Here is a 17,613-nt window from a genome sequence, read left to right on the forward strand (position 1 = left end):
GAAAACACCAAGAAAACAGCAGGATTTATAAGTATATACTACAGGTGCAGCAGTCGATGTGATAATAACTGAATAGAATGAGATCTGAGGAGACATTCAGCAGAAGTTTCAGTTCAGTCTATTAAGTTATCGTAAGGCTTCAGACGACTCACATGTACTGTTGTGTTTCAGTAGTGTGAGAGAGAGAGAGAGAGAGAGAGAGAGAGAGAGAGAGAGAGAGAGAGAGAGAGAGAGAGAGAGAGAGAGAGACTGAAAGAGTTCAGTCTGCCAGGTGAATCCTATTTCTTCTCATTTAGACTCTGTCTGCTAAATTGTCCTTGATCTGACCTTCAAGGAGTGCTAAAGTAATCTACAATTACCTCAGAGACAAGGAGAAATAAAGGGTGACACTGTCAAACACACACACACGCAACCATTAACTTGAGTATGTGTGTGTGTGCGTGTGTGTGGGTGTGTGTGTACACGTACACAGACTCAAGAGAGGATAGAGAAGAACTGGCACTTCCGGTGAGCCTCCATCTGGAGACCAACTGACCATCTGACCACATTACATCACCACACACACACACACACACACACACACACACACACACACGGCGATCATTCACCCAAGACCTAAATTTTCTATCTTTTACTCACTATTTTTTTTTCAAACTCATATTATTTTTCTACATAATGTGAGTAAATGAAGACCAGGGATATTCGTCCTCCTCTTGAAAAACTGCAGCTTTGACATTCTGCTATTCATGTTTCATGTCACATGACCAATCATAATCAGAAAAAGCAGCGTGACAACAATGTAAATGCCTGGCATGCACATTTTTCCAAGTATAAAACATTACAATAAAAGAGCACAGATAAATAATTTATAATGACATTCATTGTCAGCCATTTTCATGATCAAATCAATCGATTAGCTGTTGCAGCTCTACATCCAAACCTCCACAGTCCCGTAATAAACACTGAGAACCTGAAGCCGTCGAAACACTGAAAAAGCAATCACAGCGCACGTCTGCGCATCTTAACAAGAGTAAAGAGCCGATAAATCAAGCTGTTATCTCGATAGCGTATCCATTCCAAGCGTGCCAGGATTTATACGTCTCCAGATGAAGCACCAGTTGTGATATTACAGAAACGATCCGCCATAAAAAGAATAAGGCAAATTCTCTCTTTCAAGCTGAACAATATATGCTCAAAGTCTTAAATCTGAGGTTAACAGTTTAGAGCAAAGCTCACACACACACACACACACATACACTCTTGAAATGTGAAAGCAGACCACACTCGGTTGTTTTGATTGCAATCAGAGCAAACACACACACACACACACACACACACACACACACACACACTGATTGCGACTGAGCCGCACAGATTCAGCCACAGCTCCGGCTCATTTGCTTGTGGGATTTCAGGACACAAACAGCGACATACAGGCGTGCATTTACACTCAAGCTCTGAAATACTTCTACATTACTTCCATTATTTGTTATGCTGGCTTTTTTGCCACTTTTTACTGTAAGATGGCAGGAAATGATGGAGAGAAAACAAGATCAGACATTTAATGAAGTTATGTTACTTTTCCTGTTTATTACGGTGAAGCTGCTTTGAGAATTTCTATTGAATCTGGTGCTTTAAAAATAAAGGTGACTTCACTCGATTACAAAACAACAAATCAAAACGAAACATGAATTTACACATCAGAGATGAGATGGTATACTGGTCAATGAGTTGACTATTCGTCCAATAAACTAGTTGATAAGCAGTGTTGTTACTGTTAACTATTGAAAACAGTTTTTTAATTGAAATAAAGCTGAAAAAATAAAACATGAATAACAGTTTGAAAAAAAAAAAAAACAGAAAGTATTAAAATGAATAAAACTAAAATTAAAAACTAAAAAATAATAAAAACTAAAAAAATATTAAAGCAAAAAATGACACTAGCACATAACTTAAAATAAAAACAGAAAATATAAAAAAGAAATACAATTATATGAATAATACTAAAATAACACTAAATACTGTAACACCAATAGGATTTTGCTTCACGTGTTAGTTGCTTGTTGTTTGTTTGTTTGTTTTAAACTAAAAACTTATTTTTGCAGATCCTTCATCAAGTCTCTCAAATGAGCAGCACAACTCTAAACCACTACACCACATCTCCAACCTGCAACCATCAACTAACCCATCATCCCAACTCCTTTAACTCTACCTTTAACTCTAAACTTTAACTCTACCTTTAACTCTAAACTTTAACTCCTTTAACTCTAACTTTAACTCGACACAGACAGTTTTCCCAGCACCGGGAGCGAGAGCAATCCCAGAACGAATGTTTTCCTAAACCCACGGCTCTGGGGAGGCTCAGTAAAGCCTTCATGCCAGAGCATACAATTTATGAATTTATTCATCAGCGGGAAAGCACGCATTAAAAGGTCGGGTGATTTTCCAGGTCACTGGCCAAAGCCTCCACCGGTGAGGAAAGCAGAGAGAACATGTTCCCGTCTCGCGCTGATAAAGAGGGAGAAGGACACGGCTCATATCCGGCTCATATCCGGCATCTGTGCGGGTGCAGCGCTTAATGAGTTTCAAAGGTCAAATGCCTCTTCAAAAGATTAATGGGGTTTTGCACATCACCTTCACGGGGATCTGAGGGACCGAAGGGGCCAAACGACGCTGTCGCCGAGTGTGTGTCACGCTGGGAGACATATCAGAACTGGGAAAAAATCCCTCAATGGTTCTTACAATCCACTCTACATATCAACATATTCACATATAAAAACCTTGAAGTCAAGTGACAGTGCTGTGAGGATGTTGAACAAAACATTAAAGTTTAACGTCCCCCTGTGGTGAAAATCCAGCTTGTTTATGTGTCTATGTGGTGTTTTTAATCTGCTTTAAGACAAAGCATGTGTAAATTCATAAGTCGACAGCATTGCTGAGTATTTCCTCCTTAAAACTGCAGTGAACCAAAGACAGTCTCAAAAACACGCTTTGAAATCGCTGGTGTTTCTGACGTCACAAACTACCTTGTAACCAATCAGATCAACGTGTGATCGTCAACCAGTGGATCTCTGAGCTGAGTGAGGCAGTGGAGGCGGGGCTCATTTGTATATTCATAGAACCGTGCATACTAAATGAGGCAAGGGTGTCGAGTTACAGTCAAGATATTTTAAGGCATGAAGACATTTATTTCACAGGAAAAAACTTTTAAATATATCATTTTGGTGATCAAAGATGAGTTAAGGGATAAAATGATTGACTACAGGGGGACTTTAAGTAGATGTGGCCCGTGGCTTTTGTTATGAGCTTTGGGACCGAATCCACCACTGATGTATCGACAGAAAGATTTTCTTGACATCAGAAATGCATTACCTCCAATAAAACAACCACATACGCAACAGTGAAACACTGATGTTCTGTGACAAACTTGAAATTACCTAGGTTCTGGTAATCGTGGGTTACCTCATTTGAATATTCATGAGGTTAAAGCATTGATTGGACAACTTACAGCACGCTGCAGTTTGTGGGAATGTCCAAATATCTTAAATCTTCTAAATCATTCCATCTCTTCATCACTCCAGTTCACTGGTTTGACATCTCTTTTAGTTTTCTGAATTTCTTTAGATGCTCAAAACTAAACACAGCTTGAGATGGTTTGTGTACACAGCTCATGAATATTCAATGAGGTAAGCACTGAGGCACTTTATGAGTTGTCTATTGCTAAACAACTCACTGTGCTAAACAAATATTGTTTCATACTGTATTACTTTGGTACTGCAAATTCAGGGGTTAATGCAAATCATCGTAAATGTAAATCATTAACCGGAAGCTAAAACTGGCCTTAACTTTAACAGGGGTGAACACTTTTGCATTGCACCAACATTATTTCATAATTCATTATTAATTTTCATTTTAAAAACTGAAACTGTCATATGGTGTGACGAAATACATATTTCTCCAAAAAACATAACTATAAACTCATTTACAAACATTAGAAAACTTTATTCTTGTTTTATTAGTGTTTTAGATTTAGAATTATATTTTTATACATGTGGGATTTTTTATGCATTCTGTGGTATCTTAATTTAAATGAAACCAAAACATAAAAATAAATATCTACCTGTTCCATTTTCATAATTTTTACTGTGAAAAAGTAATTCAATCAATACTTCGAACGCCACACTAAATGAGTTTAACAGCAAAACATATGCAAACTCTTCACGTCAGCCATCAGCTTTCGTTAGATCAGATCTGGCCGGACAAATGATGTCAATAAATCAATGAAAACATCCCTAGTTAACTCTGGGAAAAGTTTGTTGACCATGCGAAAAAAGTGTGTCCTGCTTTAAAATCTCTACATCAGAAAATGAAGAAGCTCACAAATAGTTGCACAGACAGAGAAAGGCAACATTTATTCACAAATGCTCGTTTGTCATATTCATTAAACCTTTAAAAGAGCCGTAGGTCTGGAGGCTTACATAAGGCCACATCTGCATGTGTGAGCCAACCTTTCCTCTTCATCATCCCTAATATCCAGATTACAAATCAAGCTACTGAACCACATTAAGAAAACGTGAGAACAAACAGTCTGGAAATGCTCGTCTAGAGTGCTTTAAAGAGCCTGTTTACACGACACCGCTTTCAACTAAAAACGAAAATACTTTCCGCTTTTTGGCTGTTCATTTACACAACATTGCCGTTTTGGGTGCCTGAAAACCCACATTTTTGAAACGGGTTTCAAAGGGTACGTTTACACGACAACGACAAGCTTGAAACAGAGAAGTTTTTCCTTTGAGTTTTCCGCACAGACGACACCATTGTTAAAATAATCCCCATTCACACGGCGAAAACTATTAAAAACGCTGCATTCTGCTGCCAGGCCAGTAGATGGCGATGAAACACTATAGACTGAACATGTAATACCCATGTGCATGACGTCGTCTTCAGAGATTCGCGTTTTTGTCATTTACACGGAGACTGTGTTCAAAAACTTGCAATTTGAAACCTGTTTTCAAAAGTTTGCGTTTTCAGGCGCCCAAAACGCTGTTGTCATGTAAACGAACGGCCAAAACGCATAAAAAGTCTTACGTTCTTTGTTGAAAACGGTGTCGTGTAAACAGCCCCTGAGTGCAAGTTTTTGAACACGCTCTCAGTGTAAACAACAAAAACGTGAATCTCTGAAGACGATGACGTCATGCACATGAGTATTACGTGTTCAGTCTATAGTGTTTCATCGCCATCTACTGGCCTGGCAGCAGAATGCAGCGTTTTTAGTCGTTTTCACAAATCCGTTTAAATGGGGATCATTTTACCAATGGTGTCGTCTGTACGCGGAAAACTCAAAGGATAAACTTTTGTTTTTGTTTTCATTGTTGCGGCTCCTCTCTTCCCAGTCTGTCAGTAATGCTCTGTTTACTTCCTGTCTCTATGAAGCCCCTCCTTCTGAAAAGCACACTGTGCTCTGATTGGTCGGCTGGAGCAGTGTGTTGTGATTGGTCGTGTTTGGGAAATGTCCCGCCCCTTACCATAACCGCCAGTTTAACACACTACTAACTAACTCAACCAGGCCCCGCCCCTTTATTCTGCGCATGAATTATTATAATGAGGAATATTGTGACGTGTTCGTTCCCGAAAGAAACTCAAGACTACAATGGAGGCGTTTCAGGAGTTCAGGAACACTGACACTGATATAGAGAAGAGCTGGAGCTTCTTCATCCTCAAACAGGAACATAAGAAAGTTGAACATGTAACAAAAGCATCACAGATCCTCTTTAAATATAAAGATCAGCAAAACAAGAGGTCAGGTACATAAACAGCACGTTCTGTCTGACGCTTTCCAAGAAAGCATGTTTTATTATTTGGCCTTTATGAAGCTGCATTGCATTCCAGAAACACTCATATTCTCCTGGTAATAAAACATCCATCGTTTTCATAAAACGGCCTCAGAAACGCCTCTGTCTCCAGGGATATTCCCGCAGATCCAGCAGAAACCTGTCCTCACCGGGATAAAGATGAATCCCAGAACAACACCGCATCGATCCGCACCGATACACTCCATATGGGACTCGTCAATATGTAATGAAACATATCAAGCACAATACCAAAGTTCAAGTAATGCTGAATATAAAGATTCTCCAGCGACATCCACACCGGATATTACGGATAATCATGACCATTCATATAGTTTCGAGTCCTGGAGGGCCAAACATCTGCAGAACTGCAGCACAGGCCTGCCAATTTTCCAAATCTTTCAAAACACAAATATTCAGATCACCTCTCAAAAGCAGAAAAACAAAAAAAATATTTGTGATTCCATATACAGCAGTCAATCACTAAAAATAGCAGGTCTTTCTAAAACACAAAGTGAAATGTCCTAAAACATTATTGATGATGCATATATACAGACGAGCAGATGAGCCCAGAATATGAACGCAACGTGCTAAATGGTTCTTTATTCACATCATTAATAAGGTGTATTTAATATCACTGCCTTACTACAATCCTGGTCAAAATAACTGTGTCCGCTCTTCATACACCTGACACGATTTGACAGATGCCAGATCTTTTATCATGATAACTGATCTCTGGCTAATTCAGATCTCCAAACTAATTTGCAGATTTGATTAAAATATCCGGCTATTTTCTGATATTCCTTCATGTTCTTGTGTTGATGTATAGATACTTGAAACCGCCTCGGTTACGACTGTAACCTCGGTTCCCTGAAGAGGGAACGAGCGTTGCGTCGAGAAATGACGCTGTGGGAACGCTTTGCGTGATGACGTCTTGAAGCACATGTAAAATCAGTCCAATGGTGTGGCGGAACGTCAGAGGCGGGTGACGTCACATACCAGGAAACTATAAAAGCCGGCCCAAAACAGAAAACGAAAGCTTCGTAAAAGTCTGAAGTCGAGCTGACAGGCATGAAGGAGATATGGCAGGGCGACGCAACGCTCGTTCCCTCTTCAGGGAACCGAGGTTACAGTCGTAACCGAGGCGTTCCCTTTCAAGGGAACTCCCGTTGCGTCGAGAAATGACGCTGTGGGAACGTCTATACCAACGCCTCCATAGCTACAAATGTCTGTCCTGTGTGAAATCCGTAGAGCAGCACTAGGAAGACAAAACATGAGACCCTGGAGCAGAGTCTAGATCCAGAGAGTAAAACCTGACGAAAGTGTGCGGTGAGGACCAGCCTGCCGCATCACAGACGTCCTGTAAAGAAACTCCTGAAATAAGGGCCTTAGAGGCCGCCATACTCCTCGTCGAGTGCGACCGGACAGCCAAAGGAGAAGGCTGCCCAGCCGCCTCATAAGCAAGTGAGATAGCCTCGACCACCCACTTGCTCATCCTTTGCTTAGACACCGGGCCCCCTTTGTTAGGGGACCCAAAGCACACAAATAATTGATCACTTTTACGCCACAAGGCAGCTCTGTGGACGTAAGCGTCTAACGCCCGCACAGGGCAAAGCAAATTATTAGCCTCCTGGTCAGCATTTTGAAAGGGAGGAGGACAGAAGGCCTGCAGAACAACAGGTCTGACCACATTAGTGGGGACCTTGGGGATATAACCCGGTCTCGGATGAAGGAACGCTTTAACCATACCCGGAGCAAACTCTAAGCATGACGGAGCCACCGATAATGCTTGAAGATCCCCTATTCTCTTGAGAGAAGAAATAGCCAGAAGGAAAAGAGCTTTCAGAGTAAGAAACTTCTCAGGAACCTCCTCAATGGGCTCAAAGGGGGCCTGGGATAAGCCTTGTAGCACAAAGGACAAATCCCAAGGTGGCACCCTAGAGCGAACTGCAGGCCTCAGCCTCCAAGTGCCACGAAGGAAACGAGATACCAAGGGGTCTTTCCCCACAGACATTCCACCCAAAGGAATGTGGTAAGCACCTATGGCCGCCACATAGACCTTTAAAGTGGACGGGGTCAGACCTGCAGTGAACCGTTCCTGCAGGAACTCCAGCACTGTACCAATTGGGCAGTGAACTGGGTCCAACCGACGGTCACTACACCAAGAAGTGAATACTCTCCACTTCAGGGCATAAAGTTTCCTCGTGGAGGGAGCTCTGGACTGTAGAATGGTCTCAACAACCTCGGTTGAGAGACCTGACTCTATGAGCTGGGCCCCCTCAGAGGCCAAGCCCACAGGTTCCACAGTTCTGGCCGAGGGTGAAATATCGAGCCCTCTGCCTGGGACAGAAGGTCCCTCCTGACGGGTAACTCCAGAGGATGCCCGTCGAGGAGGGACACAAGATCGGGAAACCATACTCTGCCCGGCCAGCGCGGGGCTATAAGAAGTAGATGGACCCGGTCCCTGCGAACTCTTTCCAGAACTCCCGGGAGCAGAGCAACTGGGGGAAAGGCGTACAGACGTAGCCTCGGCCACGTCTGTACCATAGCATCCAGTCCCAGAGGAGCTGGATGCGTGAGGGAGAACCAAAGTGGACAGTGAGACGTCTCTCGAGACGCAAACAGATCCACTTGTGCTTGGCCAAACTCCCTCCATATCAGCTCCACCACCTCGGGGTGGAGCCTCCATTCCCCGGGCCTCGGCCCCTGCCTCGACAGAGTGTCTGCTCCTATATTCTGTACCCCGGGGATGTAAGCTGCCCTGAGTGACAGTAACTTCCCCTGGGACCACAAGAGGATATGGCGTGCCAAGTTGGATAACGGGCGCGAGCGCAAACCCCCTTGGTGGTTGATATAGGCGACTACCGATGTGTTGTCCGTATGTACTAGCACATGGTGCCCCCTGAGATCTGTGAAAAAGCTCCTCAGAGCCCGGAAGACAGCTAACATCTCTAGGCGATTGATATGCCAGGAACGATGATGGTCTTCCCACAGACCTTGAGACGAGCGACCCTCCAGGATCGCTCCCCAGCCCGTGAGGGAAGCATCCGTCGTTAGCAATTTGCGACGACAAGGAGCTCCCAACACTGGGCCCTGGGACAGGAACCAAGGCTTCTTCCACATAACCAAGGCACGTAGGCATCGCCGCGTGACCTTGATTGTGCGAAATGGGTTGCCCCTCGGGGAAAACCCCCTGGTCCTGAGCCACCACTGCAGGGGCCTCATGTGTAGCAGTCCAAAAGGTATCACGTTGGAAGCTGCTGCCATGAGACCCAACAGTCTCTGAAACTGTTTGACAGTGAGTAGCTGGCCTAGCTTTACACTTTTCACAGCTGCAAGGATGGAATCTATCCGTGGCGGTGACAGGCGCGCCTGCATCGACACAGAATCCCAAACCACGCCTAGAAAGGTGGTCCTCTGTAGTGGAGAAAGCACACTCTTCTTGGCGTTCAGCCGTAACCCCAACTCTTTCATGTGGGCGAGAACAACATCTCGATGTTGAACCGCCATCTGATGCGAATGAGCTAAAATCAACCAATCGTCGATGTAGTTCATAATGCGAATACCCTGGAGGCGCAGTGGCGCCAGAGCTGCATCCATGCATTTGGTGAAAGTGCGGGGTGATAAAGCTAGGCCGAATGGAAGAACTCGATATTGGTATGCTTTGCCCCCGAAAGCAAACCTCAGGAACTTCCAATGACACGGACGGATGGATATATGGAAATATGCGTCCTTGAGGTCTATCGTGACAAACCAGTCCTCGGACCTGATCTGTGGCACGATCTGCCTCAATGTTAACATTTTGAACTTGAGCTGCATGACTGACTCGTTCAGAACTCGAAGATCTAAAATGGGACGCAATCCCCCGTCCTTTTTTGGAACTATGAAGTACCGGCTGTAAAACCCGGTTTCCCTGCTGGAGGGAGGTACATATTCTATGGCCCCTTTCTCTAACAGAGTGTTCACTTCCTGTTCCATAACCAGAACCTGCTCGGGGCCCACCACTGTGGGCAGGACCCCCATAAACCGAGGTGGGCGTTTCTTGAATTGTATCTGATACCCTTTTTCTACGGTCTGCAGGACCCAACGAGAAACATTTGACAGTAGCTTCCACGCTGTCAAAGATTCTACTAGAGGTACCAGCCTCTCGAGACTGGTTTCTGGATTTTGTTGTTGTTGAGCAGTCAATTCGACGCCCTGTAACGGCGCACCGGCAGGGAGCGACCGAACAGACTGCTCTAACACCCTCCTCGGAGGGGGCGGGCATCCCGAGGCCACTACGTTTCCGGGTGGTCCTTGAGATATGTGCTCGCCGGAGACCGCTGCGCCCTGTAACACCGATGGCGGCAGGGTTGGCAGAACGGTCCCCTGAGGGTACCGAAGAGAGACGGGCACCGTAAAAAGAGGTGTTAACCGCTCTGCTCCGGGGGGAACTACCCTCATTAATCCTGAGCCCTCGGACATCAGGATTTCTTCCCAGCAGCCTTCTTGGCGGTAATAACGGTCCGCAGATCCGCTCTACCCCTCGAAGACTGCTGGGTTTGAGCGCGCCCTCCGTGTCCCCGAGATTTTTGTGGGGGAGCACGGGAGGACACACTCTGCTTTTGAGTGGCACGATGATCAGCGCTCTTTTTAGAGGAGTGAGGCTGCTCCCGCTCAGCAGCCTCAATGAATGAGCGGCGGGGGAGAAGTTTCTGGAGTGCAGCAGCCTGTTTTGAAGCTTCTTGCGATTTAGCTACCGCACTGTTCACTGCATCTCCAAATAGCCCAACAGTAGAAACCGGAGCATCTAAAAGAACATGTTTTTCTCTATCTTTGATGTCACTCAGATTGAGCCACAGATGCCTCTCAGTGGCCACCAGGGCTGCCATAGACCGCCCGATTGATTTAGCGGTCTCCTTGGTGGCCCTGAGAGACAAATCCGTGGCTCTACGCAGTTCGGCTACTGTGTCGGGACCAATACCCCCGCCCTCCTCTAAATCACCCAGTAATTCTGCCTGATATGCTTGCATAAGGGACATCGTATGCAGACACGCTGCAGCTTGACCAGCGGCTGCATACGATTTATGAATCAGGGAGGAAGTGAATTTAACTGGTTTGGTGGGAAGTGTAGGAGCCTTCAGGGAAGATGCCGTTGCTGGAGAGAGATAGCTCGCAAGCGTCTCTTCCACCTTCGGCATCTCCCCATAACCATACTCTTTATATTTGTAGATGGAAGAGTAATGTGATGTTTGAGGTGTAAATACTCTGTATGACATAGGTTTTCCCCACGATCTCGACACCTCGGTGTGGAGATCGGGGAAAAACGGAAGACTCCTACGCTGAGGCTGTGTACGAGATGGCAGGAAGCGTTCGTCGAGCTTGCTTTTCGAACGAACGTCCTGCCTATCCTCTGGCCACTCAAGAGAAAGTCTGTCAACTGCTCTTGTAACTACATCGAGCAGTTCTTCGAATGCATGAGACTGAGGTGGCGAATCCTCAGACTCAGCTTCAATACTCACAACATCCAACTCCTCAGAGCTGGATAGTTGCAGTACTGGTGCCTCTATCGGGGGGGAAGAAACCGCAGCGCGTGCTTCCACACCCTGATGAGAGGCACTGGATCTGTCAGTAAGAGGCTGAGATAAGGCAGAGCCCGTCTCAACATCCACTGACAGATCCATTTGCGAACCCCAGGTCTGAGATCGCCGCCGAGCCTCAGCCGCGGCGGGACCCGAGCCCTGGGGAACGTGGTCGGGATTGAACCGAGCCAACCGGGATCGGAGCGTCCGCAATGGAAGCGCACAGCAATGCACACAGTCACCACCCTCGAGTGCTGACTGGGCATGCTCCTCTCCCAAACAAACAACACAAAGAGTGTGTGTGTCACCTCCCGTTAAATAACGCGGGCAGGGATGGACACACACTCGATACTGCTGTTTGCTCGCCATATCTGAATAAATATATATATATATAGACAGACAACACCAAATAACAAGGACAGATTTCAACACAGAGCGCAACTGAAGACTCAGAAAGCTTTCGTTTTCTGTTTTGGGCCGGCTTTTATAGTTTCCTGGTATGTGACGTCACCCGCCTCTGACGTTCCGCCACACCATTGGACTGATTTTACATGTGCTTCAAGACGTCATCACGCAAAGCGTTCCCACAGCGTCATTTCTCGACGCAACGGGAGTTCCCTTGAAAGGGAACATGTCTGTTACACAGCTTGATATTGCAAGCTGTAACTTATTTTAATTTATTATCGTAATCATAAACACTGGTTTGTAGTGCAAAATAAAAATTTTATTTAGCTCTGTTATTCTTCATGTTGTATACTTATATCGTAAGTCCCGCACATTCACAGAAGACAGCTTACTTGTGCATTGAATAAACAGTATTTTGACCAAATTTAATGTACCCTTCGATAAGAATGTGAACCCAGAATCATTACGACAAGCTCAGAGAAAATAACTTTAATGAAAATTATCAGGCTTAAAATATTTTTTAAAACAGACTAGTGTTTTTTATGCCAATTAACAACATATTGCAACATTTGTCTCTCGTCGTCTGCTCTGAAATCAACTTTAGCTGCGTCTCCCATGATCCACGAGTCGTTCCCTATATAGTGCGCTCCACATCATTGCTTTATTATGCAAACATTCGGGAATGCCTCGCGTCTTCCCACCTCCATATAACGCCTAGAGTCAGTATTTCTGCTTTCGGACACAGCCGTCTCCTGTCTCCATCCCTCACTGTTTCACTTTCTTGCTCACTGTGAGTCCACACTTCACAACGGCCCACTAAATGTCCCCGTTACGCCTGCCAACCCCACAAATCTCTCTAACCTTCCCTGCTCAGCTTCAGCGAGTGAAGACACGGCCAGCACAGATCTCGGACACTCAAACCCGTCATTATTAGCTCAGACTAGGGCTGTCACGAGACATATCACGACACTGACTCACGAGACGATATTATTGCCATACTCCCAGACATATGATAAAAGGTTAACACAAAATGACCTGTTAATAAAAAAGCAAAATTTGGTTTTACATTGTGTGTGTAAATGAACAGGCTTGGACTTGGTGCTGGAAACTCAAAGCACAGGACAATAGAGACACCAGAATAAACACATTCATGATTCTGAAGCTGAAAATACTGAATTATTGTAGATGAATATACTTGATCTCTGTCACTGACTAGATATATTTATAATAATGTAGGACACTTTTACTGGAAACAAGACATTTAGCATCATCAGGAGCCACAAATATTCCCCCATTACACTATATTCAACATTATATATAGTCCTGACACTAAACTTCTGAAAATTTGAATTTTTTCTCACACAGTAATTTTTATTTTGGGTGAACTATCCACAACACATTGTTGCATTTGTGTATTGCGATATATTGTTACACCCCTAGATGAGACTATATTAAACATGTTTTTATGAAGTGCAGAGGTATGAATTTCCATGCAAACTTGTCTTTGTTTGAATGGATAAACACATTGATGGCTTTGCACCTTCAGACTCAGAGTTTCCACAGGTTGGGAAGCTCGAATGCGTGCCGGTCGAGTTGATGGAAGCCAGCGCAGAGATGACAGGCGTACAGAGCTCTCGTGAGTGTCCTCATATGGGCTGAGCTGAACGGCACAGGAACAGTGTGACCCGCACGACTGATGCAGCGGCTCAAGACACAGAAACACATTAAACCGCAGTAAAGAAGCTCACAATGAGACGCCAGGGTGTGTTAGGATGAGGAGTCGGGAGTGACGGGATCCAAACGTGTGTGAGGAGAGAAACGGATGGAGAGAACGGTTGCCGTTCAACACACTACCATAGCTTGGGGTCAATACCATTATTTTATGTTTCTGAGTCTCTTCTGCTCAGCAAAGCTGCATTTATTTTATCAAAAATACAGTAAAACTGTGAAATATTATTCCAGTGTAAATCATCTGTTTTCTATGTGAATATACAGTAAAGTGTAATTTATTCCTGTGATCAAAGCTGAATGTTCAGCATCATTACTCCAGTCTTCAGTGTCACATGATCCTTCAGAAATCACTCTAATATGAGGATTTGATGATCAAGAAACATTTATGATTATTATCAATGTTGGAAACAGTTGTTCTGCTTCAGATTTCTGTGGAAACCGTCATACTCGTCTTGGAGGATTTTTTTTATGAATAGAAAATAAAGAACAGCATTTATTTGAAATAGAATTCTTTTGTCACGATCAGTATAGATCCATTTAATGCATTCTTGCTGAATAAAAGAAAAAAAATCATATTGACTGACCTCAAACATTTGAACAATTCAATTATATCATGCATGCATGTGTATATGTATATTATATATAGCATGTGAGTTTGGAAACGACATGAGGGCGAATTAAAATTTTTAGGTGAAGTCTGAACAACAAAGAGCTTCATCCGATCCGAATCCCTCCTGCCAAAGACAGAACACAGAGAGAAGAGAGAGAAGAGAGAGATGCTGAACACAAAGAGAAGCGGCGCAGCAGGACTGGGACGTAATCGTGGACAAAGAGCTTCTCGTACAGTGAGAACATATTCAGCTCAATCAGAAAACCCTTCATATTCAAGGCCTTTCAGAACACATCGCCTTCACTGCAATTAATCGCTGTCAAAACATTCATTAAGGCAACGATTGTAATCCAGTCGACCAGCATTCCAGCAGAGGACAGGGCTGGCAGAATTCAGCGTGTGCGTGTGTGTGTGTGTGTGTGTGTGTGTGTGTGTTCAGCTGGGCTTGAGCCTGAAGGGACGCCACTATTATCCGTTCTCTCCTCTCATGCCACTCATTAGGACGCTCAGTTGACCTCACCTGAGCTAATGCATCAAAACTGATGAAGCTTTTCACGACGGTCCAACAATCCCACAATCCCACAGTCACTCAGGAGAACAGGCACTCTCAATCCAGAGCACAACCCTGCTTTTCTAGTATTACAGTAAGAAGATTAAAATGACATGACAAAGAAAAATGAAACATAAAATGACAATACAGATAAAGAAAAACTTAAAATGACAAACAAAACAACATTTAGATTATCAAAAATATATATATGTGTTTCTCCATCTTGTCATTTTAAAGAAAGATGAAAACATAAAATGACAATACATAGAAAGAAAAACAGTTTAAAATGACCCACAAAAAAAGTAAGATTATCAAAAAAAAAGATTATCCATCTTGTCATTTTAATCTCCATATAATATTAAAAAGTGTTTATCTCGACATTCTTGTTTGAATACAAAGCAATCATAATTGAGTGTTTTAGAAGCATCCTGCGAGAATAAATGTAAAAACGTTCAATCATTTTCAACCCTTTATTATTTCGCCTATGAACATGTAACGTTTCCCCTTAAACGACAGATTGTTGCAGCCTGTCGTCAACAGCGTCCTATAGCGGATTCCTTGCTTTCAAAAGCTTGTGAATCTGATTTCTCATAATTCAAAACACCGGTCCTTTCTTTTTCTGCTTATTAACTTTACTTTGCATGGCAGGATTATGAAAGCGCGCGCACACACACACACACACACACACACACACACACCTGCAGTGAGTTACACTTTCCGTCTGGACGAACACATTCACCTGGCATCTGAACAGTTATAAAGATGATGCATATTATAGAGATGATGCATATTCTAAAGATCATGCATACCTTCCTCAGCACGGGACTCCTCGTTTCTGTTGAGCAATAATATCCACAGAACAGGAATGAAGGCTTTAAACTGCTCCATGTTTGCGGGACTCTGGTCATGTCTCAGCCGAGCGCGCGTGACTCCAGTGCGGGATGATGAGCGCGAGCCGTCCGGGCTTCTGACACACACACACACACTCTCTGCCTTATTCGGCGCCACGGGTGGGCGGGCAAACACAGTCTGACTGACAGGGAGAATGTCCAATGGAATGTGATTTCACTGTGACGAGAGATTAGCGACGGGCCAATCAAATCACGCCTGATAAATTCCACCGCACAGAGTCACTCCTCCTGGAATGGAGGCAGTGTTGAAAATTATGATATTTGGTTATGGTTTTAGTTCACAATACAAGCGGCACTAATATTTTTGTATTAAATAAAAGGCAGCTCTTAGAGCTCAAGAACAAAAGCCTGACACTGAGAGCCCATTCAAATGATTTTAAGAATTGTAAAAACCCGGTATTAATAAATAATATTACTTATTATTATAAGTATTATAAGTATTATATATATATATACAAGCGGCACTAATATTTTTAAATATTTAAAAATATTAGTGCTGCTTGTATATACAGACCCTTTTCAAAAAATTAGAATATCCTGGAAAAGTTTATTTATTTCCATAATTCCATTCAAAACGTTAAACTTCCATAGATTATAGATTCAGGGCCCACAACTTAAACGATTTCAAGTATTTAGTTGTTTATTTGTAAATAATTTGGGCTTCCAGCTCATAAAATCCACTTCAAAAAATGAGAATATGACATGAAATCACACAGTAATTACACAGTGATACCATGGTCATTGAACCAGGTTTGGGTTATTTTGGCAGTGTGGGCCGGTACAAATCCTGCTGGAAAATGAAGGAAGCATGAAGTGCTCTGGAAATGTCCTGGTAGACGGCTGCGTTGACTCTGGATTTAATAAAGCACAGTGGACCAAAGTCCTCTTTTCTGATGAGAGCAAATTTTGCATCTCATTTGGAAACCAAGGTCCCAGAGTCTGGAGGAAGAATGGAGAGGCACACAATCCAAGATGCTTGAAGTCCAGTGTGAAGTTTCCACAGTCTGTGTTGGTTTGGGGAGCCATGTCATCGGCTGGTGTTGGTCCACTGTGCTGTCCACTCAAAGCAGCCGTCTACCAGGACATTTCCAGAGCACTTCATGCTTCCTTCAGCAGACAAGCTTTATGGAGATGCTGACTTCATTCTCCAGCAGGATTTGCACCGGCCCACACTGCCAAAAGAACCAAAACCTGGTTCAATGACCATGGTATCACTGTGTAATTACTGTGTGATATAATATTCTAATTTTTTGAAATCCTGTTTTCGTGGGTTTTATGAGCTGGAAGCCCAAATTATGTACAAATAAACAACTAAATACTTGAAATCGTTTAAGTTGTGGGCCCTGAATCTATAATCTATGGAAGTTTAACGTTTTGAATGGAATTATGGAAATCTGCAAAATAATTACTATTTTCAAATACGTTTCAAACTAATATTGTTGGTCAAAACCACACCATATTTGTTATTCCTGGCTCATTCTGACAGCTTTTACAAACAGATTGAACTCCTATATACTGTATGTCAGTAATGTCACAGAAATTATACAATAACATTTTATACAATTGCATCCAAGTGGAATGTTGCTTATTGATTATTCTTGCTGATTATTTATGGTGTAAAAATGGTAAAGGAGTCTTTTCCAGTCCAGCCGCTTTCCTGAGATGTGACGGCAAGTTTTTTAGAATTGAGCTTCATCGAATTACAGAATTATGTCAGTAATTCAAAAAGTAAATAGTGGAGCCACAAGATGTGTGGTACTTGCACACAATACATCAGATTCTTTTTTCCACAATAATTCATTGTCCTCAATCAGAAACTTATTGCTCACAGCGAAGATTAACTTCTCTTGCATCTTGCTGAACCTCAACAACATCATCTGCCAAAGACACGAGTCCTGCTGTCTTCATTCCCTTTGGTAATCGCTGTACATTTGCATAAAATAAAACTTTTCTCAACTTACTGGCTTCGCTGGACACGCCAACATCTTGTCGCCTG

At 43.3% G+C, this 17,613-nt stretch overlaps 1 protein-coding gene across 1 annotated transcript in view; it reads right to left on the bottom strand.

Moving 5' to 3' along the window:
* Positions 1–15,670, bottom strand: part of epha10 (EPH receptor A10) — a 144,573-nt gene extending 128,903 nt beyond the window's left edge. The window contains 1 exon segment of the mRNA XM_079878905.1: positions 15,516–15,670. Coding sequence (XP_079735031.1) covers positions 15,516–15,594 — 79 coding nt within the window. The 5' untranslated portion in view covers positions 15,595–15,670.
* Between the last annotated feature and the right edge of the window lie 1,943 nt (positions 15,671–17,613).

Source organism: Squalius cephalus (assembly GCF_949319135.1).
Source record: "Squalius cephalus genome assembly, chromosome: 8".
Lineage (NCBI taxonomy): Eukaryota > Metazoa > Chordata > Actinopteri > Cypriniformes > Leuciscidae > Squalius > Squalius cephalus.